Source organism: Cavia porcellus, unplaced genomic scaffold (genome assembly GCF_034190915.1).
Source record: "Cavia porcellus strain 051 isolate PalLab524CR breed Dunkin Hartley unplaced genomic scaffold, mCavPor4.1 scaffold_9, whole genome shotgun sequence".
NCBI lineage: Eukaryota > Metazoa > Chordata > Mammalia > Rodentia > Caviidae > Cavia > Cavia porcellus.
The window spans coordinates 7,050,087-7,077,875 of record NW_026947492.1 but is presented as its reverse complement, the minus strand read 5'-3'; the positions used below and the strand labels follow the sequence as shown (position 1 = coordinate 7,077,875).

At 38.3% G+C, this 27,789-nt stretch overlaps 1 protein-coding gene across 5 annotated transcripts in view; it reads left to right on the top strand.

Annotated features, from left to right (window-relative positions):
- Window positions 1-27,351, top strand: part of LOC100731209 (NXPE family member 4) — a 37,150-nt gene extending 9,799 nt beyond the window's left edge. The window contains exons 1-8 of one of the 5 annotated variants that reach the window (XM_013155682.2): window positions 14,978-15,458; window positions 15,923-16,026; window positions 16,596-16,664; window positions 16,896-17,001; window positions 20,981-21,729; window positions 22,412-22,473; window positions 23,827-24,033; window positions 26,465-27,351. In XM_013155682.2, the coding sequence (XP_013011136.2) occupies window positions 16,906-17,001; window positions 20,981-21,729; window positions 22,412-22,473; window positions 23,827-24,033; window positions 26,465-27,000 (1,650 nt within the window). In that variant the 5' untranslated portion in view covers window positions 14,978-15,458; window positions 15,923-16,026; window positions 16,596-16,664; window positions 16,896-16,905 and the 3' untranslated portion in view covers window positions 27,001-27,351. Of the gene's footprint in view, window positions 1-14,977; window positions 15,459-15,922; window positions 16,027-16,595; window positions 16,665-16,703; window positions 16,816-16,895; window positions 17,002-20,980; window positions 21,730-22,411; window positions 22,474-23,826; window positions 24,034-26,464 lie in introns of those variants that run through there. The other 4 variants (XM_003472816.3, XM_063255799.1, XM_063255800.1 and 1 more) reach the window with 4 other exon arrangements.
- The last annotated feature ends 438 nt before the right edge of the window (window positions 27,352-27,789 follow it).

The window sequence follows — 27,789 nt, the reverse complement described above, 5'->3', positions numbered from 1 at the left end:
ATTAGAAACAATTTGAGAGAGAGACCAAGATAGATCTCATTGCTACTGAAAATTGGGAATAATCAAATGAGACCGGGAAAGTCCAACTGCTGACTCAGATAACTATAGAAGAGCTTTTAAAAGCATAACTTCCCTATTGGGTTAACTTGGGATGGTGTGAGGTTTCTCCTTACTACAACTCTTAATGAAGAAGACAGGAAAAGGGCTTTTAGGGGTGATAGCTACAGCTAACAAAGTAAATAGCCCCATAGGGGGTGAGGCTTGCTCCTCGCCCAAACCTCAGTGAATCTGTGAAACACATCCTGAAGAAAGGTGCCTTTGTGCTTCTTCTATTGCATCAAAGAGAGACTCAGAATAAACAAGAGTTCAGCCTGTTACCTACACAAAATTAGGACAAAGTTGTCAGAAAGAAAAGAAACGCACTGCAGTGCTCTTACAGTTAAAGAGAGTCATGGCAAGTATGTGCCTGAACGTGCACTGTGATTTGAATGCTGTTGTCTTGTATTCTTATCTGTCTGCTCAATCAGTGCAAGTGACCGGTCACAACACGTGAAGCTGCTCTGTCTGAAAAGAAAAGGAAAAATCCTGGTTGTTGTTTTTTTTTTTTTTTTAGCTCAATAATTTCTTTTTCTTCCTTTATTGTGTCTACTGGATGGGGGGGTGTAGGGATTTTCCATGGATAATAGTTCTACATAGGTTTAAATATTTAGGTATATGGCTTAATGATCTTGGTTCATGCAGTTTATCAGTGGGCTAATTTACATAAAAGATTTAAGTTATCTATCAATCAAACTGATATCAAAAGTGGCTTGCTTATTGTTATCTACATGTAAAAACTTGTCAGGAGTCCAGTTAGTGGGAAAAACTGAACTGAATAGATTTTGGGTGTCTGCTTTGTTAGCCACCAAAGGCAGTCAAGTCTAGCAGCCCCTCCACGTTCAAGGAGTTCACATTAAGTTGTCTTTAAATTTTCTCTTCACTGTGAGCAACTTGTATTGATACTGATCTTTATATTAGTTTGCTAGGACTGTCATGACAAAGATTCCAGGCTGCATGACTTAAAACATCAGAAATTGGTGCAGTCCTAGCCGGAGTTTCTCTGTCTGGTGGCCTCAGCCATTCTTTGGCTGTGGCAGCATCATTCCAGTATCTGCCACCATTCTTGCATTTCTCTATTTCTCTGTGTCTTCTTTCCTTCTTATAAGGAGATAAGTCATTGGGTTTAGGGACCATGCAACCTTGAAGGTAATTTTCTATTGTGATCCTCAATTAATCACATCTCCAGAGACATGGCATGGATCTGGACGGACATGAATGGCAGGGGTCCTCATTGTGCCTAACCTCCAATCTGTATCAAACAACTCGATCTGTTTCATTATTTCTAATAATTGGTGAGTCATATATGTAGACTTTCATGTCATCACCACATAATGACGGTTTTTCCTCATTTTCTTTCTCTTTCATTCCTTTGTCTTCTTGGCCTTTCTAGCTTTTCTTCAACTGCAGAAAAACTTTGAATTAAAATTGTAATGATTAACAACTTTAATTTGTTCTTAATTTTATTATGAATTCTTTTAAATTTTCACAAATCAGTGTAATGTTTCTAATGTAGAATTTTAATGTCTTTCTTATGAATTATAATGATTGTTTCTTAGCTAATTGAAAGGTTATTTTTAGTTTTCTTAAAATGTTGAATGAATGCTGCATGTTTTTGACACTTTTTAGCATCAGTTGAAATGACCACTTTTTAATCTACTCTCTTAATTAACCAGAGGATTTTAATTTAAACAGAAAAATGACAGATTTACAGAAAAAAGAGGCTTACCCTATGCATACAAGAGTCAATGAAAGAAATTGCTAGTGATTAAAGGATGAGCTGGTGAAGAAGAAGCAGAAAACATGCATTATTCCTTAGATCCAAATGTCCTGAAAGCTTCATGCGTTTATAAGGTGATTGGATTATGCGGAAGCTGCACCCATCAGTGAACTAGTCTACAAGAGAGTTCATAGCTCACTTGTTGTTACGGGACTGTACCTGGTTATGAATGAGTCACAGGATGTGATAGGAAGGGTTTCTCTCCCTTTTTGGCTCTTCCTTTCTCTCTGTCTCAGCTTCCTGGCCGTCATGAACTGAGTATCACTTCCTCTTCTCTGCCATCCTGTTCCTGCCTGGAGTCAGCCCACCATGAACCAAAATATTAGCCAGGATAAATGCCTCCTCCTTAAGTCATTGAACCTGGATATTTGTCTCAGAAAATAAGGAAAACCACACTGAGTTTGGAAACAGTTCTGTTGGTTCCACATACAATTGAACAGACCTTGATGATGGAATTTGTCCCACACCACTGAGCACATTATTCAAGTCAAAGGAGTCAGAATTTCAACCATTTCTCAGTTCCTACATTTTCACAATGGAAGCAATCTGAGGGCAAAGAAAAGTTAGCTCATGTTCAAGGGCGGATATGTTTTTAATTGCAGCCTTAGTTACAGACAGATCATTTTCCATTGGCTTGTTCAGTCTTCAGACAGGTGACAATGGATCCAAAACTACTTACAAAGGATGGAAAACTCAATTTTCTGCCCTTGATTTTTCCATATACTATTTTGAAATCTAAGACAACTGGCTTCTTTAACATTTTCCACAAAATGTGTAACTGTTAGATTCACAAACACCATACAGTAAAGTTCAAATGCAGGATCCACTCAAAACCTTTGACAAGGTTCTACTGGTGTGGTGGCTCCAGATTGTCATCCCAACACTCTTGGGAGACTGAGTCAAGAGGGAACCAAAAGACAAGAAGATGGCAAGTTTGAGTCCAGCTGGGGCACTTAAAGATATCATCACAAAACAACATTTTTTTAATGCTTGTGGATATAGCTTAGTGTAAATTCAAAAATGTTTTTAAGAGCATCAAGTTACCATCTCCACATGAATTTAGCTCTTCAGTCTGGTTGGTTTATGGCAAACCCTCTTGTTGCTCTTTCAAATCCATGTACCTTTTGTCTTATATGCTTTAAGAAAGCACTCTTAGTAAGGTATCAAGATAGAGGTATATTAATAGAAGATGCTAATGTCTTCATTTGATCTTACCTTTGAGATGCCAGAGAGTGAAAAGGAGGAGATACATTTCTGATATTTACAAAAATGAGAAGTCCCAGGAGGTGCTAGATGACTGGGCTCAGTTGTGCATAATGGAGTAAAGATTTAAGAGCAAGTCAATATAAACACAAGAAAAATCTTAGAAGCAGAATAAGGAAAGGGCTTAGAGAGTATTCTGAGTTTTTTAATTCCCTGATAGTGGGAACACTTATTGCCACCTCGCCACTGTCAGGTGGACAGAGAAATGTCCTTTTCTTGCAGTACCAACTGGAGGCAATGTCTTGGCCTCTGTCACCATCAGACATGTTGGGAGTAGAGAGAAGAAATCTACAAGTGAAAATAAACGAGCCATTCCTAAACTTCAGCTCCTCTCTCATCACAACCTTGAAGGACTCATCATTTTGTTTGATACAGTGTTTTATTTTGTGGGGGTTTCCATGCATTATGGGATGGTTAGCTTATCAAGCCTCTTGCCTTAAATGCCAGTAGAAACCCAGAGCTGTCATAGCAATTTCAATTTTTCCTCACATATTTCTAAATACCACCTTTGATTGAGAACCTATGACCTACATGATTAGATATCAAGAAGATAACAGCCCTTGGGAAAACAAAGGAGAGCTCAGTTTCAGGGACTGAAATACAGATGTGTGACTAGAGGTCAGTGTCACTTGTCAGGGAGTAAAAGCACAGAAAATGGTTCCGATCAGAACAAAACAGGCTCTGAGCAGTGAGAAATCCTTCTAGTTCCGTAAGTTCATTTGCGATGACAAAATATAAAGCTTAGAATTTGGTTCATTCTCCTTGGAATACAATACCATTAAAGTATTAGAAAATTCCAGGTGAAGGTGAACTAAAAAAAAAAAAAAGACATCTGAAGAATGTAACTACTAACATCTATATAAGAAAGGAAAAAAGTAATAGACTGTTCAGAGCAAGAATTAGAATTAAGGCTAAACATTAATAGAAAGATAATATAGAAATATAGACAAAGTAAAGCAGAAAGAAACAGTCAGAAAAACATTGATTGAAAATTCTTAATCTGAAATTTACAACTGGAATAAATAATAGTCTCATACATGAGAAAATATATATAAAAACTAGTGAGCTGGGAGGTCAGGTGAATTAACTCTCCCAGAATTATCAAGAAATGCAGAGTTGAAAGAATCTGAAAAGCAAGTTAAAAGATCTGAAGCAACAAAATAAAAGAAATCAATGTCAATATTTAATATGAATTCCAGAAAGATAGGGGCAAAACCAAGGAAACAATGAGAAGCAATGTATTATCTTCCAGTACATGTAAAAATAAAAATATAGACCACATACTGAGGCACAAAGAAAATCTTAATTTGTGTTTTCATCATTTAAATGTAAATCACAATGAAATTGCAAAATATTGGACAGTAAATAGCAATGAAAGTACTTTATATCAACCATTATGTGATGCCGATCAATTATACTGAGTATATGACTACAAATGCAGCTCTTAAATATAAAGAAAATGAAGACTAATCAAGAATAGAAACAGAACATAGTAAGTCTGAAAATAGAAGTGAGATCACACAAGTAGAATAAAATATGAACATCATGTAAAACAAAGAAACAACAAAATGATCAACAGAATGAAGAGCTGTTTCATGGAGCAAAACTAAACACTTGACAACGTTCCAGTAAATTTGGTCAAGAGAAAAATAACACTTAAATAATTCAAGTTATTACAGAAGCAGAGATAGTACATGGGACACCAGGAATATTTTTAAAATAATGAGGACAGCTGGACGTGCTGGTGCACGCATATAGTACCAGCATTTAGGAGGCTGAGGAAGGGGGATTGCTGTGAGTTTGAATTCCAAACCATCCTGGGTTATACAATAAGTTCAAGGTCAATTCGAACTACATAGCAAGTGTGGAGGGTGGGGGATAAAGAGAGAGAAAACTAGGAAAATGTTACACTGGTATGCCAAAGGACTGACAAAATCTGTGGCAGAGGAAATGCTTTTGAGATACATAAACATGAAATTGAGTGGAGGAAAGGTAAAAACCTAATTACAATCAAATGCCACGAGGTTCATTTTAATATACCATAGCAGTTTTCTTGTTTGAAACTTTTTTCTCCTAAAATGTTTATTATCTGGTTTTTTATATAGTACGTTTGCTTATCTCTCTATGCCTATCTCTGAATTTAAAACTGCTAGCTAGATAGGTGATTTCTACCTTTTATTTGTTTTGTATTCCCTTCTTTCAATTCTTTGGGTTAATTGAGCATTTTCCATTGTTCCATTTAATCTGTTTTTTATATATAATTTATACCACTTTTAACAAAAAAGTTGTAAAAATAAGAAAAAGAAATTTAGTGGTTGAACAAAGGTTTACAATATACTTTAAAAAATGGTAATGATAATGTAACAGAAAAGTTAGATATCAACAGTCTAAGGCTCTGTTAAGACAGAATGTACTCACCCAGGCTGCCAAATAAACCATTACACTGAATTAACCTTTAAGGAACATTTCAGTTGCAGCTGGGAGATGGTCCGGACTCAATGTGACCACGTCCATCTGGACTGCCTGTACTGTCTGACGTATAAATATATTCAATTTTCAAGGACTGTCCAATGGCAATAAACTAGTCAGGGATATGCTTAGTCCAATCACCCCTCAGCCCCAGATTCATCCCCATTTTCTCCAGCCTTATGACAAACAACCCATCTGTCTAACCTGTCCAGAACAAACCTATCTGACAACCTATGACCTGATTCATGTTATCAAGTAAGTGTCAACCAGCTATCAGCTTTTGTACTTCCTGCTTACATAATTTGTATCAGTTTTTGTTCTAAGTTGCTGCTGGTAATTTTGCCTTGATCCCACCAGTCCATTAGCATAATAAATAGATGTCTTCCAACCCCTTGGTGCAAAGGGTCTTCCATTTGAGTTGATATCAGATTTCCACAGCAATAACAAGAAAAAAGTCTGTATGTGTTCAGTATAGATCCAATACTTTTTCTTTCAAAACTATGATCAATGTTTTATTGAATCTATAGCTGCACAATCAACAGATATGGAAGTCTAAGTGTATTTACCTTAATATTTTTCCATTTTGTTCAGGCTCATATTCTTAACTCTCATTTTGTTTTGTTTGTTTTTTGAAATAAGGTCTGGCTGTGTAGTTCAGGCTGGCCTCGATTCTGCAGTGATCCTCTGGCCTCTGTCACCTCGGTATTGGGATTATAGATGTGTGCCACCATGCCTGGTTTTTCTTAAGTGTTAATGCTCTTAAAATCTCAGCAAAGAATACTTGAAAGTCACTTCCCCCTCAAGCACAACTTCTGTGAGGACCCAGAATTACACAAGTGTTTGACATAACTTTATACACTATAGAAATGATTTTGATATGTGTTACTGATGTCAAATATCTGTTATGAAGATCTAGAATATTCCACAAACTCATGCATTCAAAGGTTGGGATTTTGGAAGTTAATTGGATCACAAGGGCATGATATTCATCAACAGATTCACCCACTAATCATTTCAATAGCTGAGTGTGCTCTTAGGAGGTGGGGCCTGGTGAGAGGGGTCACTGGGGTCATGACCTGGAAGGATGAACTGTGTCTCTTTCTCTGCGTTTTGGCCGTCATGATGTGAGCAGCTTTCCTCCATGGCCAGCCCTTCCACCTGCCATTTTTGCATTTGAGCCTTCTCACCAGGGACTGAAAACTTCTGAAACTATGAGCCAGAATACAGCTGTGACAGTCTCTAGAGACCAGGCTTCAGAACTCCTCTGTAGACATGGTCCTGGGCTTCCAAGTGAGAATTCATGACTGTACTCCAGGTAGTGAATTAGTGTAGGCTTCAAGTTGCTTTTCTTTGATGATAATTATTACCTAACCTGCGAAAGCCAAGGCCTTTGCTTGTACATAGGTGGTTGACAGCAGATAATATGGTGGAAAAAGGCACATTTCCAAACATAAATCACAACTCTCTTCTTCAAGCGTGATCCTCTGTTTCAGCTAGAGTAAATGAGGATAGGCCCTAAATCCTAAGCATATCCAATATGTTGAGACAGTCAATAAATGTGTATCTTTAGAACAATCTCAGTCCTCATGTGCTAGACTATAAATTCAGTTATCACATAGATTTTTCCATTGATCAGAAAGATTTAATCTTAGTAAATTCCCAATAACATTGTTGCCATTGCTGTTATTCTAACACCCTTTCCCATAAGTGCCAATGAACCCAGGGAAACATTTCCCCTTGGGGGGGCGGGGTGTAAAGGTCCCTGAAGACTGCCAGAAGGGGCTGGAGAGTATTCAAGCCATCACTAAACAAGTGAGGTATGGGTGACAGGCTGCGTACCATCTCTGGCTTCCTATGTATATAACAGGTAAGATAACAAAAGCAAAGCAATGAGCACAGGCACAGTGAGCACGAATATCTGATGTGACTGAAACCAAATAGTTTACCAAAAAAGGAAAGCTTTTATCAAACATCTTCGAAGAACTGGGACTCCTCCAATGCTAACAGTAGTCATCCATATTCCAAACATTCAGGCAACATCATTTTTACAAGGAGTAAAGGCAACGTCATCATTTTATTTTGGATAGTCTTTCACATCATATTCTTATGTATAATTAAAAATTGTTGAATATATATATATATGTATATATTTCATCACCATTATCTATAGCCTCGAGAATGTCTCTAGTGTTCATTCTAGGTAACTTTGTCCTGTCAAAAGATATATATGCACAATGCGGTCGTCATAAATATATGTACATGCGCAAGCCAGCACCTCCCCTCCCTGGTAAGCGGAGGCAGGGTGGCAGCCTGCAACCCTTCCAGGGGGAGAACTAGCAGTGTCTCCTGAGATTCATGCCATGCTGGAACTTAGGACTCTGGGAAGCCAAGCCAGCATCTCCCCTCCCTGGTAAGTGGAGGTAGTTTATCCCACTGCAGCCCTTCCAGGGGGAGAACTAGCAGTGTCTCCTGAGATCCACGCCATGCTGGAGCTTAGGACTCCTGGAAGCCAAGCCAGCATCTCCCCTCCCTGGTAAGCGGCCGTAGTTTAGCCCACTGCAGCCCTTCCAGGGGGAGAACTAGCAGTGTCTCCTGAGATCCACGCCATGTTGGAACTTAGGACTCTGGGAAGCCAAGCCAGCACCTCCCCTCCCTGGTAAGAGGCGGTAGTGTGGTCCACTGCAGCCCTTCCAGTGGGAGGACTAGCAGTGTCTCCTGAGATCCACGCCATGTTGGAGCTTAGCACTATGGGAATCCAAGCCAGCACCTCCCCTCCCTGGTAAGCAGTGGTAGTTTAGCCCACTGCAGCCCTTCCAGGGGGAGAACTAGCAGTGTCTCCTGAGATCCAGGCCATGGTGGAGCTTAGGACTCTGGGAAGCCAAGTCAGCATCTCCCCTCCCTGTAAGCGGAGGCAGGGTGGCAGCCTGCAGCCCTTCCAGTGGGAGAACTAGCAGTGTCTCCTGAGATCCACACCATGTTGGAACTTAGGACTCTGGGAATCCAAGCCAGCACCTCCCCTCCCTGGTAAGTGGAGGCAGGGTGGCAGCCTGCAGCCCTTCCAGGGGGAGAACTAGCAGTGTCTCCTGAGATCCACGCCATGTTGGAGCTTAGGACTCTGGGAAGCCAAGCCAGCGTCTGCCCTCCCTGGTAAGCGGAGATAGTGTGTCCCACTGCAGCCCTTCCAGAGGGAGAACTAGCAGTGTCTCCTGAGATCCACGCCATATTGGAGTTTAGGACTCTGGGAGGCCAAGCCAGCGTCTGCCCTCCCTGGTAAGCAGTGGTAGTATGGCCCACTGCAGCCCTTCCAGGAGGAGAATTAGCAGTGTCTCCTGAGATCCACGCCATGTTGGAACGTAGGACTCTGGGAAGCCAAGCCAATACCTCCGGAAAAAAAAAATCCATGTAAATTATATGTAAGTTGCAGTACACCAAAATGTAATCCACTATTCTGTGCAATTTATATGAACTTATAAAATCATTTTCAGATTCTATAAAATAAAAAACTAATATGATTGATAGTATCGAGTTTGGGATTATAGACAACTACACCGAAGAAGACAAGACCCTACGATATACATTCTGGTTTGATAACTGCCCGTTTTTGAAGTTCTACACTATATACAAAGTTGTGTTTTTATTAATACTTTGATATACTGATATATTCAGTTATACTATGTCTGATGATATAGCCAGTTCTATTGAAGATAACAAGAGACAACACAGGAACTATAGTAGAAGTCCTTGCACAATGGTCTTATATGTCTTTTTTGTTTCATGTGCTTATAGGAATATGTTTTGTTCTGTCTTGCTTTGTTTCGTTTCTACCTCTATTATAGAAAGAACAGAAATACATGTTAAGACTCATGCATGTGTAGAATCTATAAACAGTTTATGAGAGCTGATCTTATGACACATGATGAAATGAACAGATACTTTGAGGAAAAAGAGTCACTAAAGAACCCAGTGCTGATTCTGGTGTGTCATAATGTGAAACCCAGCAATAGTATTATTCTCTGTTCAGAGTGATATTAGCCTGCTTGGGTTTTTTCTATCTCAACACAATTTAAGATATGGATAACTGCATGTATGTTTAAGTGCATAGGATTGATAACCATATTTCTAAGTTTTTATTGGACAGTTGAACAGAACTGTTTGCAGTCTCGCTGTTTGAATTCTCACTTTACATGTTCCATTTTTGTATCTTGAATAACTATTTGTAAAATGACAATATGTAAACATCAACCAGTGATTTCTTACTGTTTATTTTTTCTCTGAATGCATGTATTATCTCTACCTATTTTCTGTTTTGTTTAGTCTTTCTTTAAATAAAATTTAAAAAAAATATATGTACGTGCATCATTGCTCACCCATGACTCATGAAAAAATGTGACTAATGCACAAACTTTACTGTTCTTTCAATCATCACCAACTGGTCATCTCTTATGAAAGACAAAAAAGACACAGGTATATACCGTTTATGAGCACACCCAAAGAACGTCTAACACTCCAACCACCTGAGGCACTGGCTAATCTGATTAAATAGGAGACTAGAGATAACACCAAGAAAAGTATTATTACAGCTGTATGTGCTACAAAATTCTATTTGGTTATAGATCAGGTGGTTTCACCCAATAGATTTTATGCTTCTCAACATATATTATATGCCATCTGACACAGTGTTTGCAGCAGATTTTAAATTGAAATAGACTTTAATCTGAAGTGGACTTAAATTTATGAGTTTTTGAAAAAACTTACGGGACCCATTGCTGATTCCCTACATATCTTCACAGGTCAGAAGTCGTGATCCTTGACAGTACATCAGGGTGAAAGAACCAATTCAAATCCTCAGCGTCACGAGCTTCTAAGGCAAAGCCTTTAAATGGGTGCCTTACAAAGTGACTTTGATCTGATGTCCTGGCCTGAAAGTCATCAGAGACACTGAAATGGGTAAATACGATCAGACTGTGGCCTATAACTATGTTCAGAAATCAATCTGTGACCTGGCTTTGTTTCTTATCCTTTGGGATAATTAGCCACAGACCACATGTGCCACTAAGATGAAGGCACCAAGGGTGAAGGCAGGAGCTTGGTCCTGGGTAGAGAAGCTGCATTTGGTAGTGGGTTTCTTGCCTGCCAGGTCCCGATGTGGTGCAGAACATCATGGTGAGACATACAGAGCCCTGCACCATTTTTCTTACTTAATAAACTGTCAACTAATATTACTACTTCATTTATGGTACAAGGACTTTAAGATAGATTTTTCCAACTTCCTTTGTTTTGTTTAGTTTAGTTTTGTTTTTGGTATCAGGAATTGAACTCACAACCTCGTACTTGCCATGCAGGGGCTATGTTGCTGAGCCATATCCCCGGCTCAACTTTCCAACTTCCTACTTTCCATCTTGTGTGCTTTTTGTTATCACATGTTTTATTTTAGTGTGTACTATAAACACATAGTTCAGTGCTTACTCCTTTTACTTGATGGAGTCATCTAATTTTTTGAGCAATTAAAAGAATGGAAAATTGCCAAGCATGGTGGCATATGTCTGTAATGTACATACTTGGGAAGCAGGAGGATCGCTGTGAGTTCGAGGCCAGCCTGAACTATATAATGAGACACTGTCTCAAAAAGCCAAAAAAAAAAAAAAAAAGCATAGGAAATTAATTAAACTTTACTTTCACATATTTAATTTCAACACTATATTTATTTGTGCAGATTGTTTCTTTTTGTATCATGTTCCTTCATATTAAAGGAACAACTTCGTTTGGTAATAAATTCTGATTTTGTTCATTTTAGACAGTATTTACACTTTACTGTTGAAAGAGTTTTTTTGCTGGATTTAGGATTCAGTTCATAAGGTTCCTTTCAGCATTTTAAAGATTTCGTTGCAGTTGAATGGTTTCTGATAAATATCCTGCTGTAATTTTTATTATAATTTGTCTCTTTCCCTAGCCACTTTTGCGATTTTTGTTTTAGTTTTCAGCAGTTTAAATTTGCCTGTCTTCAGTATTATACTTTATCCTATTAATCATAGTTATTTTAATTTTCTGCTTGATAATTCCAGTATGTGCTGCTGGTTGCCTGTCTTGTTCTGTTAATTTCCCTGTTTTATACAAATGTGTCCTTTTTTGTACATTTGAGCCTTAGCACTAAGCAAGTGCTCTACTCCTAGGCTACACGGCCATCCCAGAATGTGGCATATTGCTGCCAATCTTTCCTTAAACTTCTTTATTGTTGTTAAAATTGGGATATTTTATACAGAGATATGTGTTAAAATATATATGTGTTTCCTCTTGGAAGGTCTTTAGTGCAGGGAGCTAATTCAGGCAAGAATTGGACTGAACCTGAACCTTCTGTCTGGGTTTGTTTTTTTGAGATAGGATTTTGCTACATAATCCAGGCTGGACCTGACCTCTCTATGTAGCTCTGGCTGACATTCTGTTCACAATCTTCCTGCCTCAGTCTCCCAAGTGCTGGTGTTACAGGCAAGTGCCACCATGGCTGACAATGGGCTCGAAGTTTTTATTACTCTGGTTGATCACAGTCTAGCAACGGCTTCAAATCCCTTTAGCAACATAAAATGTTTAAAGTGAAGGGCAGTTTGTTCCATTAATCAGGTCTTCCCTTTGTGCTGCATTGCAGAGAGGGTCTTCCATTTTCAATGTTCACCAATTCACTTGTAGAGATTGTTCTTGCTCAATGTTTGTGATCCTGATGTGTGTGTTTGGCAGGGGACATCATGGCTTAGATGTTCTCAATAAGCTTTGGAGCGCTTTCTTTGTGGTTTGCTCATTCTCGTGCACAACCTGCATTTTTCCAAGCATAGCTGAGATAAGCCTATAATTTTAAAAAAGAGGTTGTTAGTAGTTTAGAACTAACAGCAAGGAATTACAAAGTAAAAATAATTCCTAAGTTCTACTAAATATTACTACATTCAGAGATTCAAAACCCAAACTAGACCTTTTGCATTCACCATCACGTAAGTTTACACTTCAACATAAGTTTACCCTTCAAAAGTAAGCGAATTCCTGAAACTCCTTTCCTAGAAGTACAGACCAATTTGATTCTTGAGGCCCCACTGAGAAGAGGAAGCTGCCTCCTTCCAAAATCCAAGGCTCTGCACGTTCCTGTCATAGGATAGAACTCTTTCTAGGATAAATGAGAGTGGAAAATTTTACCTTGAATAAAATCCAGACTCTATAGACAGGTACCTGACTTACTTCGTTTCCTAATTATTGTGTTGGTTGCACAAGAATGCATGACCAGTACATTAGTAAAATTTGATTTATTCAGTCACAAACTATATACAAAATCACAAGCATCTATAGTGCAATTCAGTTTCTGTTAGATAAACCTAATCCGTGAGTCAGAGGTGGCTGGAAAATTGAGCTGCATTTCTGTTTTCTGCTGACCAGGATCTCCATTCCCAATTGACCCTGAGCAGATGTCTGAATTAGAACAGAAAAAAACCTTTAAAGAACAAGCAGGAATTTACACATATGGAACAATTCAGGTCCAAACTGAGAACCAGACAAGGTTACCTTTGGAGCAGTGATATGTTCTGTGGAGCAATGATGCACCTTAACTATGGGCCCACTTTCAATATGAAGTGGAGTACTTTCCACCCTAAGTCCTGCATTTGAGTTACTCCACTTAACTCACCTTTCTGCAGGAATGAGGAGCCTACACTTGCTTCACAGTCACATGACCGGAAGGACCTTTGTGTCTGAGGCAGTCCAGTCAATCCTGAAGGGCAAGACTGCTTGGGAATTCTAAAAATAAGTTCCTCCTCCTTCAGTCACGGGGATAAAAATCTGTTAGGCAAACCTGTTATACAAAATTTGGTTGGAAGTTGACCAGATGGCCAGGTGTCCATGTTCTCATTTCAAGGTGCACATTCTTTAAGGTTAAGGGACCAATCACATCACTGTGAAAAAAGCATATTTCTTGACCTATTTGTAAGGAATGTACCTTTGCAGAATAATAGAAAACATCAGATCTGTGCTGTTAATGTTATTAAAGTTTTAAAGTCCAGTGGGTTTGAATATGCTCCTAGCAGTATTCCTGTCTCGTTTTTCATTGCTATGGAAATATTTTCTTTTATATAGTCAGTAAACTAAAATAATGACTTGTGTGTACAATACATGTAGCTGGAATGCATAATTGTGATCATTTTTGCAGGTTAGTGTTCTGTCTGTGAATCAGGGAGGAAGATAAAATGCTTCTTCTCCCGCCCGCAGCATGCTGTAGGTCTCACCCAGACCTCAAGTGTTGCTGAGGAACCGAGCAAAGAGTATGTAAGCAGCGCTGGGGCTCTGGTGAGAGCTGCGATGTCCTCTGTGCACACCCAGGGTACTGTGGGGGTCCACTGTTTTAGGCACATGACACTCTCCGTCCCTGCCTCATCTATTTCTGCTGTTAACATCTAATCTCTACTCTCCCTCCCGTGATTTTGCTGCCTCATGGTTTCTGGCAAAACCTAACAGGGGCTAAAAAATGCAGCTCTGGAGATCTCAGTTCAAGGTCTGCCTCCCCCATTTAGTGACCATGGATTTAGCAATGAGTTTTAGCTGGTGGTTTCAGCATCCTGTGCCCCATTTTCCCTTTCCATGGAAATGCGGGGTGCCTTTGCTAACACAGCGCACCCTATTTGCTTCCTGAAACCACAGGAACCATCTTCCTAACTATGTCTTAGACTGCAGTGCTTGTTCTCTGAACACCTGCTCTTTGACTTGCCCAGTGAGCTCTGTTCATCTTGCTTGTGCTCTTTTAGAATCTGGGCAGCACTGCTCTTACTCTATTTATTCTATCAAAGGACTGTTGACGGCCTGGATTTTATTTAATTACATGAACTCGGAGCTTTGTGGTCCTGTCTGTGACTAAGCTCCCACGTGTGGACTCCCTTATTATTGAGACTAATTTAAGGGAAAGGAAACCACACTACCGAAGCTGATGATGAAACACGTTAACTTCAAGGATGGCACACTACGGAGGACCATTTATCTTGTTCACACTAACTTTTGGAACCATTTGAAGAAAAATATGGTCAAAAGGAAGAGGAGCCCTTTTTACTAACTATAATGGAAATAAATGCATGGACCACAGGATGCACCTGTATTTGGTTATATCACAGATGTTGGAGTCATGCTGAGTACTGGAAAGTAGTTGAATGAGAGGTTAAAATGACTGGACTCCTGCGCTTTGCCCAGTTCTATATCTCACAAGATGATCTGGGCTAAGTATTAAAACTCCATTCTGCACCTTCAGTTCTTTCTGTCGAGCACAACTAGTACACTTGCCTTTTGAAAAGTTTCCAGAGTCACATTAAGTGCCAGTATCTGTATAACTGAAATAAAGTAAAATCCGTAAATCTCTGTCTCTCAGTGTAGGACGTGAACTTGGTTGGTTGTTGGCATTCGTCTCCCAAGGAACAGCCAAACCAAACCCACAGCAAGTATTTCCTCCTTTACAGGGTTTTTAGAGCGGCATTGAACCTTCCCTAGATCCAGTCATACAAGGTCAACACACCCTTTTTAACCGTCATCATATAAAGTTATATGCTTCTTATGGCTAGTTTGGTATAGCATGGCAAAGGATATGGGAAGGATTAAAATCTGTAAGATTCTTTTGAAATGGCTCTCCATTCGTGCTTACAAGAAAGACATGAAGGACTGATGGACATGTGTATGGGACAGAATAAATGAGACTGACGAAACCATCTGAGGAGCCAGCCCACTGCAGCTTCCTGTGTGTACCTGCTTTTTCTGGCACTGTTTCTATCAGATCAGGGATACAAACTCCAGATGGTTTCAACCTGTGACCGTAAGCGGACATGCTCCCTATCTGAAAAAGGTAATCAGTATTATTTTTTGCCTTCGTTATATTTGTGCTTCATTTGGTTCCTCCTTGCAGATTGTGTTGAGTGTGTTTATGTATGAAGCAGTATGTGCTGAATCCCGGCAGCTGGGTTTTGATAACAGAACTGAGATGGAAAGTAAAAAGTTCAACTCTTCGCAGATGACAACTCACAATCACTCAAACGTTTGGTTTTATTCAATTTTTTCTTACTGGATATGTATCATATGCTTACTAAAATTGGACTCCTTAAGGCTTGAGATAATGAAATCAGTGTGTCTGCTACGTAAATCATTTCATTCCTCTTCCTCAATCTACTTGACCTCATAATTATAGTGTGATTCAGGTCCTTCCTTAAGTTAAAGCAGGTGTACCTGACACTTCTGAGCTGAAACTTGGAGAAAGCTGCAGATCCAAGCTATGGAAGTTGCAATGTATGGCTGTGGTTTGTTTTGATATAGAGAAGGAGTACCCTATTAGCATATTCATGGCTTCGGAATCGAACCTCCACATTCAGCTCACTGAAGTTCTTAGATATGGAATTGGACTAAGACTTTACACTAAGGTATGCAAATATTGACAAAATGCAATGGGTAAGGGAAAGTGGTAATATTTGTTCTTGAGTGCTGAAATCTCTGTCTTGTATAAAATGGGAGTGTGGGGCAGAGGGTGCTTTTAGGGGAAATAAATTTCAAGAGATGGAAAATTTTTAAAAGGCAGCATTCACTCAATCTTACATTACCTTGTTTTTAATTTATGTTATTTGATGGTCCAGTGATTGAACCCAGAGGCTTATACAAGTTAGACAGGTGCTGTACCACTGAGTTACAACCTTAGACCAACCAATTTGAAAAGACAACTTGAAATTCCAATTGAAAGATAAATATTAATATTAACTAAAGACAAAACATTGATAAAACCTGAATAATATTTAAAATAAAGTGATAAATGAGTTTTAAAATAAGTTTTTCAAGGTTGAAGAGTATTAGAAAGGTTAGTAATACAAGAAAGTGAAATATATACAGACAGAGATTAAGGAAACTGTAAGATCAGTTATGCTAGTAGGGCACAGTAATAACATGTTTCTCAGCATCAGTATTTGCTGAAACATTATCTCTGCTTTTTGCCTTAAAGGAGAGAAAAAATGGGAATACCAGATGACATTAACAGCACGTGAGCAACCCTGCCTGCTTCCTGTTCTGGGTTAGTAGAGTCCACAGTTAGCTCTGGGAGTTTATCTGCTGTGGAATGTAAAGTCAGTATCCAACCACAGCAGCTGGGGAGCATCAGGGTCAGCCCAGAGGGCCAAGGCTAATTCCTGGGAGTAACTTATGGAGGATAAAAACAATCAGAGGTAGAAAATATGATATGTTTCCATGTTTTTCTTGGTTTTGTTTTGCTTTAAGAGTGTGCATTTTGTTTTGCCTCTTGTAGGGCCTGAATTATGAGAACAGCTATGATTAACCGTAAATCCTTATTGGTACTGTTGCTTATATCCACCTTGTGGATCAGTTTTACAGTTTTCCGCAGCCCTATAAAGGTAGGAATTGCTTATTTTCTTCGTCTTATAAAAGTATGTTTGTATTTTCACTTCTTCTGTTCTGGGAAAGTCCAAACTGAGACCTATAGATTAGTTTTAGCTAGGGGTATAGCTCAGTGGCCTGCCTGGCAAGTGCATGGTCTTGCATTTGGTCCTCAGTCTAGCTTTAGCAGTTTACACAGCATTAAAAAAATAAGATAATTGGTAGTTCTTAAACATTTATTAATGGACTTTCTGAAAATAAGCATTTTTATGTAGCAAACTTTATCTTTTAAAAAATATTTAGTGCATTTTGAAGGAAAATTTCTCCCCACTCCAACATCAGATCTGTGTAAGCACTCTACTAAACCTTTAGAATGTTGCTTTTGACATTTAACCTTTTAATATAGGTGGTTTATTTTGAGTTAACTGAATTTTTAAATTTTTAGTATTTTCTTTTAGTTTCTATATGTTGTTAGCAACTTCTCTATACATTATATCGAGTCTTAGTTTTTAGAATTATTAAAATGTCACTTCATTTAATGTATAATTTTCAAAATCTATTTTGTCCTATGTATATTTCACCCTATTCTCTGCTATTCTTGTCGTATTATTACAAATTTACAGTCTTTACTTTAAATAATTATATGTACTTTAAAGAACCCGAGAAATAATTCAGCTTTTGTGAGAAAATACTAAAAAATAGACTATTCAAGCAAATTACAATAATTTTCCATGTGTGTTTTAGCATGTCAAGGGACTGTTATTAAGGATTTATTTGTGGGATCTCTATTCCATTGGTCTATGTGTCTGTTCTATGCTGTTTTGATTACTAGACTTTTGGAATGTAATTGAAGTCAAGTACCATGGCCTACAGCTTTGTTCTTTTTGTTCCAGATTGCTGTGACTACTCAAGATGTTTCATAGTTTCTTGTGTGTTTTGAGATTGGTTTTATTATTTCTGTGAAAATGTCATTTGTATTTTGATAGGAATTTCACTGAATCTGCAGATTGCTTTGTGTAGCAGATTAATATTAGTTCTTCCAGTCCATAAACATGAATTATCATTCCACTTGTTTGTATATTGCTCAATTTGCTTCGTCAGTGTTTTATAATGTGTTCAGCATACAGGTCTTTACATCTGCGGTTAAATTTATTCCTAATATTTAACTTTTTGTTAGCTTTTGCAAATGACATTGTTTCCTTGGCTTCTTTCGCAGATAGTTTGCAGGTAGTATATGAAAATGCTACTGATTTTTGTAGATTGTTTTTATATCCTACTATAATTTCAATTAATTTGTTTATTAATTTTTAAAATTTTTTGGTGGAGCCTTTATGGCTCTCTCTACATAAGATTGTGTTATTTGCTGATAGTGGCAATTTAACTTTCTCCATCCCATCTAGGATGTCTTTTCTTTCTTTCTCTTGACTGATTGGCCTGGTTAGGATTTCCAGTACTGTGTGATCAGATGTGGTGAACATAATCATCCTTTTGGGAAGATATACTAGTGATAAAATCTCCTCACTTACTGATTTTCTCTTCATGATTCCAGCTTGGTAGGTTGCATGAGTCTAGGAATTTATTCATTTCTTCTAGATTATACAGTCTGCTGGCATTTAATTGTTCATAGTAGAACTTTGTGATATCCTTTGTAATGTAACCTTTCCCAATTATACCTTTTGTGCTTCTAATTTTAGTTATTTATATCTTCTCTTTTTTTCTGTCTTAGCCTATTTAATGTTTTCTCAGTTTACATTTGCAAAACTCAACACTTACCTTCAGTGACTACTTTTTATTGTCTAATTCACGGGAGTGGTTAGCTTCTTGGTTCTCCTCCCAGCACACAGTGTGTCCTTTTTCATTTCTCTATCTGTGTCTCTGTCTTGTTTTCTGTTTTTGTCTTTGTCTGTCTCTCAGTTTCTCTATCCTTCTGTCTCTCTGCCTGTCTCAGTCTCTGTCTGTCAATCTCTTTCTGTCTCTGTCTGTCTCAGTCTCTGTTGGTCTGTCTGTCTGTCTCTCTCTCTCTCTCTGGTTTGTCTTTTTCATTTATTGGCAAGGTCTTTTCACACTGGCCAGACTGGCCTTGAACTTGCAATTCTCCCCTTATAGCCTCCATGTAATAGGATAATAGAAGCGCACCACTACACACAGCTTCAATATATCTTTTAAATTTCTTCTTTGCCCTATTGGTTGTTCAGGAGCATGTTATTTAATTTGCATGTATTTTTAAAGTTTCTGAAGTTCTTCCAATTATGGATTTCTAATTTCATACCACTGTGGTTGGCAAAGATACGTGATGTGACTTTAATTTTAATTTGTTAGGATTTGTTTGTGGCCTACCATACATCTAGCATGGAGAATACGGAAGGGATATTCTATGTGTATATTTGGTACATAAGTTCATTTGGTTTCAATAATAGCTTTGGGCTGTGCGTGCATGCGTGTGTGTGTGTGTGTGTGTGTGTGTGTGTGTGTGTGTGTGTTGTTATTGTTGTTGTTATCTTCTCTCGCTTTATATTTTTTGATGTTATGGATTGAACCCAGGCATTTAGAACAGGAGTCTAGAGCTCTGACCCTTGAGCTACATCCCCAATCTAGGTAAAGTACAGTTTCATTATGATGTTTGTTTATTGAATTTCTGCCTGTGTGATCAGTGAAAATGAAGTATAGAGTTTGCTATTACTGTGTTGCAATCAATTCCTCCTTTCCAATCTATTAACGTTTGCTTCAGCATTGGCGATGCATACATCTTCCTCTTGAGGAAGAATTGACCATTTTAGTATCAGATAATAACCTTTTTCTTGTTTTACAGTTTTTGCCTTAGTCTATTTTGCCTGATATAACAACTCATGTTCTCTTTCAGTTTGTATTTATGTTTGCATCGAGTGTCTTTTCCTGTTCTGTCCCATTCAGCTTACGTGTGTTCTTACAGATAAAGTGCCTCTCTTGAAGGCAGCATATAGTTGAGTCTCACTATATTTTTTTCTTCAGATCAACTGCTGTATGTCTTCTAATTGATGAATTCATTATACCCAAGGCCATTATTGTCTGGAAAGTTTTTATTATTACCAATTTATTAATTGCATTCTAGTTGTTTCATGGGTTATTTATTCTTTCTTTCTGTGCTTGCCTTCTTGTTTTTTTCCTTTCTGAACAAATAACTTTCTCTGGCTGTATAATTTAATACCATACTCTTATAATTTATGTATCCACTACAGATGTTCTCTTTTCATTACCGTGAGTCCTATAAAGGAATCTTACAGTTATAAAACCCTATTATAAGCTGATAATAACTAATGCTTGATCATATGAAAAACTTCATACCTTTACTCCACCCCATGCTGTATTTTAAATTTTTGGTGTTACATCTCTTATGTTGTGTAGTTTAATAATTAATGAACTACTGTAGCTATTATGTTTGATGAATCTACCTTGTCAGATTCACTCTGTTCTGGGAAGCCCAGGTGTCACTGTCTTTCCTGTCATGCACCCCAGGGAAGGGCATCATCAGCTTTCTGGAGGCCTTCATACAAAAATACAACTGGTTTATATGCCACCACTACAGTATTGTAATTTTGACTATGCATTTAACTTTGTCGATGAGTTCATGCTTCCTATGTTTTTTGATACTAATTAGCATCTTTTAATTTCAGTTTGAAAACTGATCTTTAGCATTTCTCAACAGCACAGACTTTTGTCTAAGATTAAACACTTTTGATCAAAATTTAGTTGTAAGATAAAAATAAAAGAACAATAAGCACTAATTTTCTACTATGCAGTTAAAATATTTTTTCATTTGATTTTCACAGTTGCCAGTAAGGTAGATTTTATTAACAGTGTTCAGAAGATGACCCCAGAACTCTTTGGGGGTTAAACAGGTGTTCCAAAATAAACTAGCCAATGAAAATTGGCCAGGCTTTTTTTATAAAAGACAAAATTTGGCTAACCAAACAAAGTTGTTACATTAAGCAGGAACACTTTACATGTTCCTTATTCTAGCTCTCATCATTTCAGAAGTGGACTGCACTCAAGTGGCCCGACTCCCTCCCTCACTGGAATTCCTTTAGGAAGGCCGTGGATAGTGAAGCATCACCATGTTCAGTAGTTTCTGCAGCAGAGACTGACCTGAAGATCAGGAAAATACTGAAGAAGATGGATCAGCTGATCCCACCCAGGCCCTTCACCCACATATACACCACAAGCAGTGCCAAGCAGAGCACAGCTTCCATCCTCAACCCTCAAATCACGTACTGCAGGGGCGACCAGCTGGATGTCCTGCTACAGATGAAGGACCACTTGGGACGCAGGAAGGAATATGGTGGGGACTTCCTCAGGGCCAGGATGTCCTCCCCAGACCTGGAGGCAGGTGCATCGGGGAAGGTGACAGACTTCAACAATGGCACCTACCTCGTCAGCTTCACTCTGTTCTGGGAGGGCGAGGTCTCCCTGTCTGTGCTGCTCATGCACCCCAGTGAAGGGGCTTCGGCTCTCTGGAGGGCCCGGAACCAAGGCTACGACAGAGTGGTCTTCAAAGGCCAGTTTGTCAATGGCAGCTCCCGGGTCGATACTGATTGTGGGCTGTTTTTGAACTCAAGTGCTGAACTGTGCAGATACCTGAATGCTGAAGACCAAGAAGCCTTCTACTGTGTGAAACCTTCTCATGTGTCCTGTGCTGCACTTACTCACATGTATTCTAAGAACAAGCAAGTTTCCTATCTTAGCCATCAAGAAATGAACCTCTTTGAAAGGTAAATAATTATTGCTGGTGACTATCTGAGCAATTATGGTGTTTATCTGATATGGCAATCTAAAGAAAAGTCCTGTAAATATATCACCTTTGATTCTCTGTAAGAACAATCATTTGGGAAAGAAACTATGAATTCATTTAAAGACAGTGTCTCCAGAAGTCCCCAAATGGTTTGGATATTTAATTCTCATCAAAGAAATAAAAAAATATAGGCAGAACAAAAACTAAAATTGAATAGAGAGTATATATATATATATATATATATATATATGGAAAAGAAAAACTTGCATAAACATTTTGATACTAAATATATTGAGATATCATGAGATTAATACAGTTGCCTTTGGCCTCTATAATTATAAGAGGTGCTCAAAGTGGTGACCAGGAGCCTCCAGACATTTATGAGTAGGGAAAACTGCTGAAGTGTGTGTAAATGTGTTTGGCAGACTCTGCACATATGTGCAGATATGTGATCTGTGCTCCTCAATACATCACCTTGCACATCCTCTGAGTAACTATATCCTAAGAAATAATAGGTCAAAAGATGGAAATTTACTAAACGATGTGAACATGTGGGCACAGTAACCAACTTAACAAGAAATAATGGAAGTATTGCATAATCTGGCTTCTTATTTCCTTATTTGGGGCCACCTGCAGATTCATTTCTATATTGTCTCTCTAAGGTCAAATATGGCTGTGGAGATTATGAAACACTCCAATGTGATCCGTGTGACAAAATGTAACAGTAAGTGTTCTGAATTTGCTAGGTGCTTAGGACCAGACCCAGCCAAAGGCCTTCCTCTTCCTCCTGGGGTTTTCACCTTTGGGCCTATTAGTACTCATCTGTGCTGTCTAAGGTACCTAAGAAGGTGAATGATTAGAATCATTAAAATGTACTTGAGTAGCCTATGGGAGTAACTGTCTCTCTCATCAGCAATCTACTTGGCAGGAACTGATTGCCTGCCCACCTTATACAGTAACCTATGCACATTAAAACTCTTTCTCCCAGTTCTTTACCTAGTTCTTTACTTCCACATGCTACCACTATGGCTACCTCCTCCTCCCTTTCCAGCCCAAGCATCAGCATCTAGAGGGATCAAACCTGATGTGTAGGAGTTGATTCTCACCTTATGACTGTCAGTTTTCAGCTTTAATATCCAATGTAGAACTTCTACATTTGTATCTACTGGTTCTTTTTTTTTTTTTTTTTTTTTTTTGTACTGAGTATTAAACTCACGACCTCGTGTTTGCCAGGCAGGTGCATTTGCCCCTGAGCTAAATCCCTGCCCCCTATTTACCATTTTTTAACTATTTGACTCTAAACAGCCCAGGGAAGTTCCATCTAAGATGATTTAAGGAAACATCTTTTGTATTTACATCAGCTCAACATTTAAATCTTGCTAACTGCTAATTATACTTCTCTGCATCAAATGTAGAAATATATGTGGGTAAACTCATGGCAGTTGTTTAATACTTAGTGCTGTTCTTCGAATGATGAACCATCACTGCCCCAAAGCTGTCACCTCACCATTTCAGCCGCCTCAGTTATTCATAAGCCAGTGACTAAGGGTTTAATACTTGGCCCTTTGTGGACCTCCAGACCTACATGCAAATGCATTCATATTGGCCAGTTTCCAAGTGATATGTGTTGTATCACCCACCATTTTACTTAAAACAATGGATAGTTTAATTGTGACATTTAAGGCACTGTGATAGTGTGTGACAAACAGAGGGGCAGAGTTGGCTAAAGTGATACGATGAATGACCTTTCAGCTTTGTAAGAACTGATGATGTTGCTTTGAAAGCAACATTGACAAGTACTTAAATTCTACCAGAAGGTCGTTTTTTTTTTTTCTTCTGGGAAATACATGTGTTCTTGTAATGAACATTAATGGTTATCAGTTAGGAAACTAAAATCACAGAAAAATTTACTGGAAACTAGCTGTTCCACTATGAAGATACTTCAGTGTGGCTTTTCCTCCACTGCCACGTTTACTCTATATTAAGAGGATACTTTAGGAAAGACATACGTCTCTTAACAAATACTGATGGCCAACCTGATGTTTTAGAGGATCCTGTCTTCCTGGTTTCTTTGCAGCAAAAACAGAAGCAGTGAAAGAGAAATGCAAGCCTGGACTGATATCCACAGTCCCCAGTGGACATGTCTGGAAATATACATGGAATCCTGTGTCCTGCATTCTGACTCCAGTCAGCATGAAAGACTGCCTGAGCGGAAAACTCATATATCTATTGGGAGATTCCACAGTCCGCCAGTGGATAGAGTACTTCAAAACCAGAATGCAAAGTATGCCTCACTCTAAGCTATTATTCATATGTGCATATATACACACATATATGTATATATATATATATATCCTTTTAAGAGACTTGTCATTTCATATTTATATATTACTTAATCATGAAATACCACATATATTCACAAAGGATTATCTTTCTCTGAAAGCACACACGGATCTGACTAGAACAGGGCCAGTATAGAAAACATTACTTCTCCGCCCTGCAGAATTCATACTTCACTATTTGCACAACAGCCTTAGAAAGTTATCAATAGAGCTAAAGATGATGTAAGACATTGCATTTCCTCTCTCCTACAGTTGGCACAGTGATTAAGTGTATAAATTTTATATTCAGATGGCCTGGGTTGAAAACTGGACTTCACATCCTATCTTGTTATATTTGGATAAGTTACAAAACCGTTTTGTCCCTCTATCCCCTGGAGGTTAAAGGGCACCCATCTAGTAAAACGGTAATGGTACATATGGTATATTTTCAATACTGTGTGTTGCAAAGTAAGTTCGCTTTGTTATCACTGTCTGATAATGGGACAGACTTAGCACTTGGCAGGCACAATGTGCTAAAAGCATGTTAGAGTCTAACAGATCTAATCTGTGGGGCTCTACTCAGAAACAATGATCTTGAGCACCTTATTTTTTCTAACCCAGTCTCCTCATTTTTCAACCAGAAACAGCAATTGGATAAATGCTGTGGATTTTGAAGATGATTTGAAGTAATTGATATAAAGCATTTAACACATAGTAAGGCACGCTGGCACATAGAAAATGCCCAAAAAACAACAGCAATGATTTTCATTAGTGTCAGATTTAGGGCTAGAATGCAGTTTATGACAATCCTAGTCAACTCACCCTATTTCCTAAACCCAAGAGGGCAACAGTAATAACTCAGAATCAATAATAGATCTTAGCAGTCCAGCGTAGAAAACTATCACTACCTATCCCTCTCTGCCCCTGGGCCCCAACTCTTATGCCTAAGAATAACCAAGAGGCAGTGACTCTTGGCCTTTCTATATCAGGCCACTTTTGTGATCTCCCGCTGGTCCTCTCCATAAAAACTGGAAAATTGGTAAGACCTGAACTACAGGTTAGTTACAAGGAGAATTCTCAACAGGAGAAGGTTTTCAGTCGTGACCTCCAAAAGGTCACTGAGCTCTTTTGGACCTCAGTTGTCTCAGCTACAAAATGAAAGGCTACAGATATCCTTCCGGGTCACATTCTGTTAGTCCCGAGTTACTATGCTACTGATCCTCCTGAGTTTATCTTGTAAATTCTGGTAGGAAAATCAATCTAAGGCATTTTGCTAAAAGTTAACTTCTTGATCAGAGTGTGCTTTGGAGAAGGAAACGAAAGTAAATTGGAAACAGAGTGCAGAAAATAATTCTGCATTTTCCTCCAACTATTTCTCCAGCATCTCTATTTTTCAACCTTACTGGCATAAGAGTTTAAATCTAACCACTTATTTTTAAGATGACACATGCTATAAAGTATTTATAATCACTGGCTATACATTCCTCAGAAGTTCTAGCTAGAAAATACATGACCTTCATAATATGGTAAGAATGAAATTAAACTGATGAAAACTGGAAGAGCTTGAGTTTAGTTTGTTCATAGGAGATTATTTTCAGAAGTGTAAAGATCAGACTGACCATGTTCACAAGAATTGGGAGTAACTTCAGTCTTACGTGATTTCATCATGAACTGTAATACTGAACAGGTGATGTTCTCTTTTCTTTTGAAAAATACAAAAGGATATTTAAGGTAGATTGCCCATTAAAATAAATGGTTTATAAACTGTAACATATTTCTTAAATGAGTGGTAACAGTATTATTATATCATAAAGTATATATACTACCATCCCATGCACATGAAAGAAAACACAGAATATAGCATTTTGCAGTGTTTTAGGAATCAGGCTCACTTGTTTCTTTTTAAATTTTATGTATTTATTTGTTTATTCATTCACTGACTTATTCATTGTATGTTTTACAAGCAATAAAGCCAGAGTCTCACACGTTAGGCAAGTGGTCTTTCATTGAACTATATATCTTCAGCCCTATTTTTAAAATGTAAATAAAATCAAGAACTATTCTCAAGTGAGCTTAGTTTATAGTTAACACAGACTATAAAAATGCTTACAAAACTGGTTGTATCATTCTCCAGTGAAGGTATCTCAGTGTCCTAACATTCCTAGTCTCAGCTGGTCTGCATGATTCTGTAAGAAGGCATACATAGATCTCTTACATTTGTATAACATTTTTAATTTTTTGAGTTATTTTCAAAATTATCCCTTCAGTTAACCCTATAATAAATCAGGCATGATTAGTCTATTTAATTCTAAAACAAATCTTCTCTCTTATCTTTAAAACTGGTCAATCTTTGTAACATTATTCTCTTTCTTGGGATTGCGGATTTGTCATCAGCACTGCGGTTAGTAGATCTACATGAATCTGGAAAACTGCAACATCAACTCGCCGTGGACTTGGATAGAAATATTAACATCCAGTGGCAAAAACATGCTTTCCCCTTGATTGGCTCACTGGTCTATTCAGTCAAAGAGATTGAGTACATTGCCCGGGCCATTGACAGAACTGGAGGAGATAAAAATACCGTGATTGTAATTTCTCTGGGCCAGCATTTCAGACCCTTTCCCCTAGATGTCTTCATCCGAAGAGCCCTCAATGTCCGCAAAGCTGTTGAGCGTCTTCTTCTGAGAAGCCCAGACACTATGGTTATCATCAAGCTGGAAAACACCAGGGAGCTGAACAGTGATGTGGAAAGATTTAGTGACTTTCATGGCTACATTCAGTATCTGGTTATAAAGGACATTTTCCAGGATCTCAATGTGGGAATTATTGATGCCTGGGATATAACAATTGCATATGGCTCAAATGCAGTCCACCCACCTCAATATGTTATTGAAAATCAAGTTAATATATTCTTAAACTATATTTGCTAGATACCTCATATCTGAAGATCATTTATTTAACTAAAAGGATCTATTGAGCGTGTGCTAGGATGCCAGGTGGTGCATTGCTGTAACTCCCTTCTGCACTGAGAAGATTGTCTGAGCTATGGTGGATATGGATCCATATGGATATGGAACTAGTAGTTGTGCCAGATAAGATATATTTAAACTAAATTTCACTGAAGACATGAGACTGAGTATATGTATAAAAAGTCTTATATATCCAGACAGAACCATGTAGCTCTTCACCAAGAGAATCTATGATGCCTGTGGGTAAAACTTTTCTCTAATGCTTCAAAATTCAAATCAATAAACTAGTTGTTAAATAAATACATTTAGAAAGTAGTCTTGTCTCTTTATGTCTATTACAACAGATAGGCTGAAAATGGCTTCCAAATGAAAAGAGAGGTCCACACTGTTGGAGGAGAAGCAAAATTCTAAGCAAGGTCTCTGTTTCCAGATCCCCTGACTTTTCTTTCCCAGTTGGGAACCCTCACTGCTATTTTCTAAACTGATTCTATGGCTTTCAGTATTCAGGTCTGTAGGTGAATACAGGTGAAAGCTACTGTACTACTGTTCAAGGAGCTGGAATTTAGCCCTGTTGCTGCCAGTAACATTAGGATTATGGGAAACTCACATCAGCTCTCTAGGTTTCTGATTCTAGAATGAAGGGATTAACCTGTGACTTATGATCTGCTCTGTGGAGCTCTGGGTGTCACAGGTGTCTTTTTGTGTACCACCTTGGGGGACAGAAAGCATGAGAGGTGCCTGTTGGGCAAG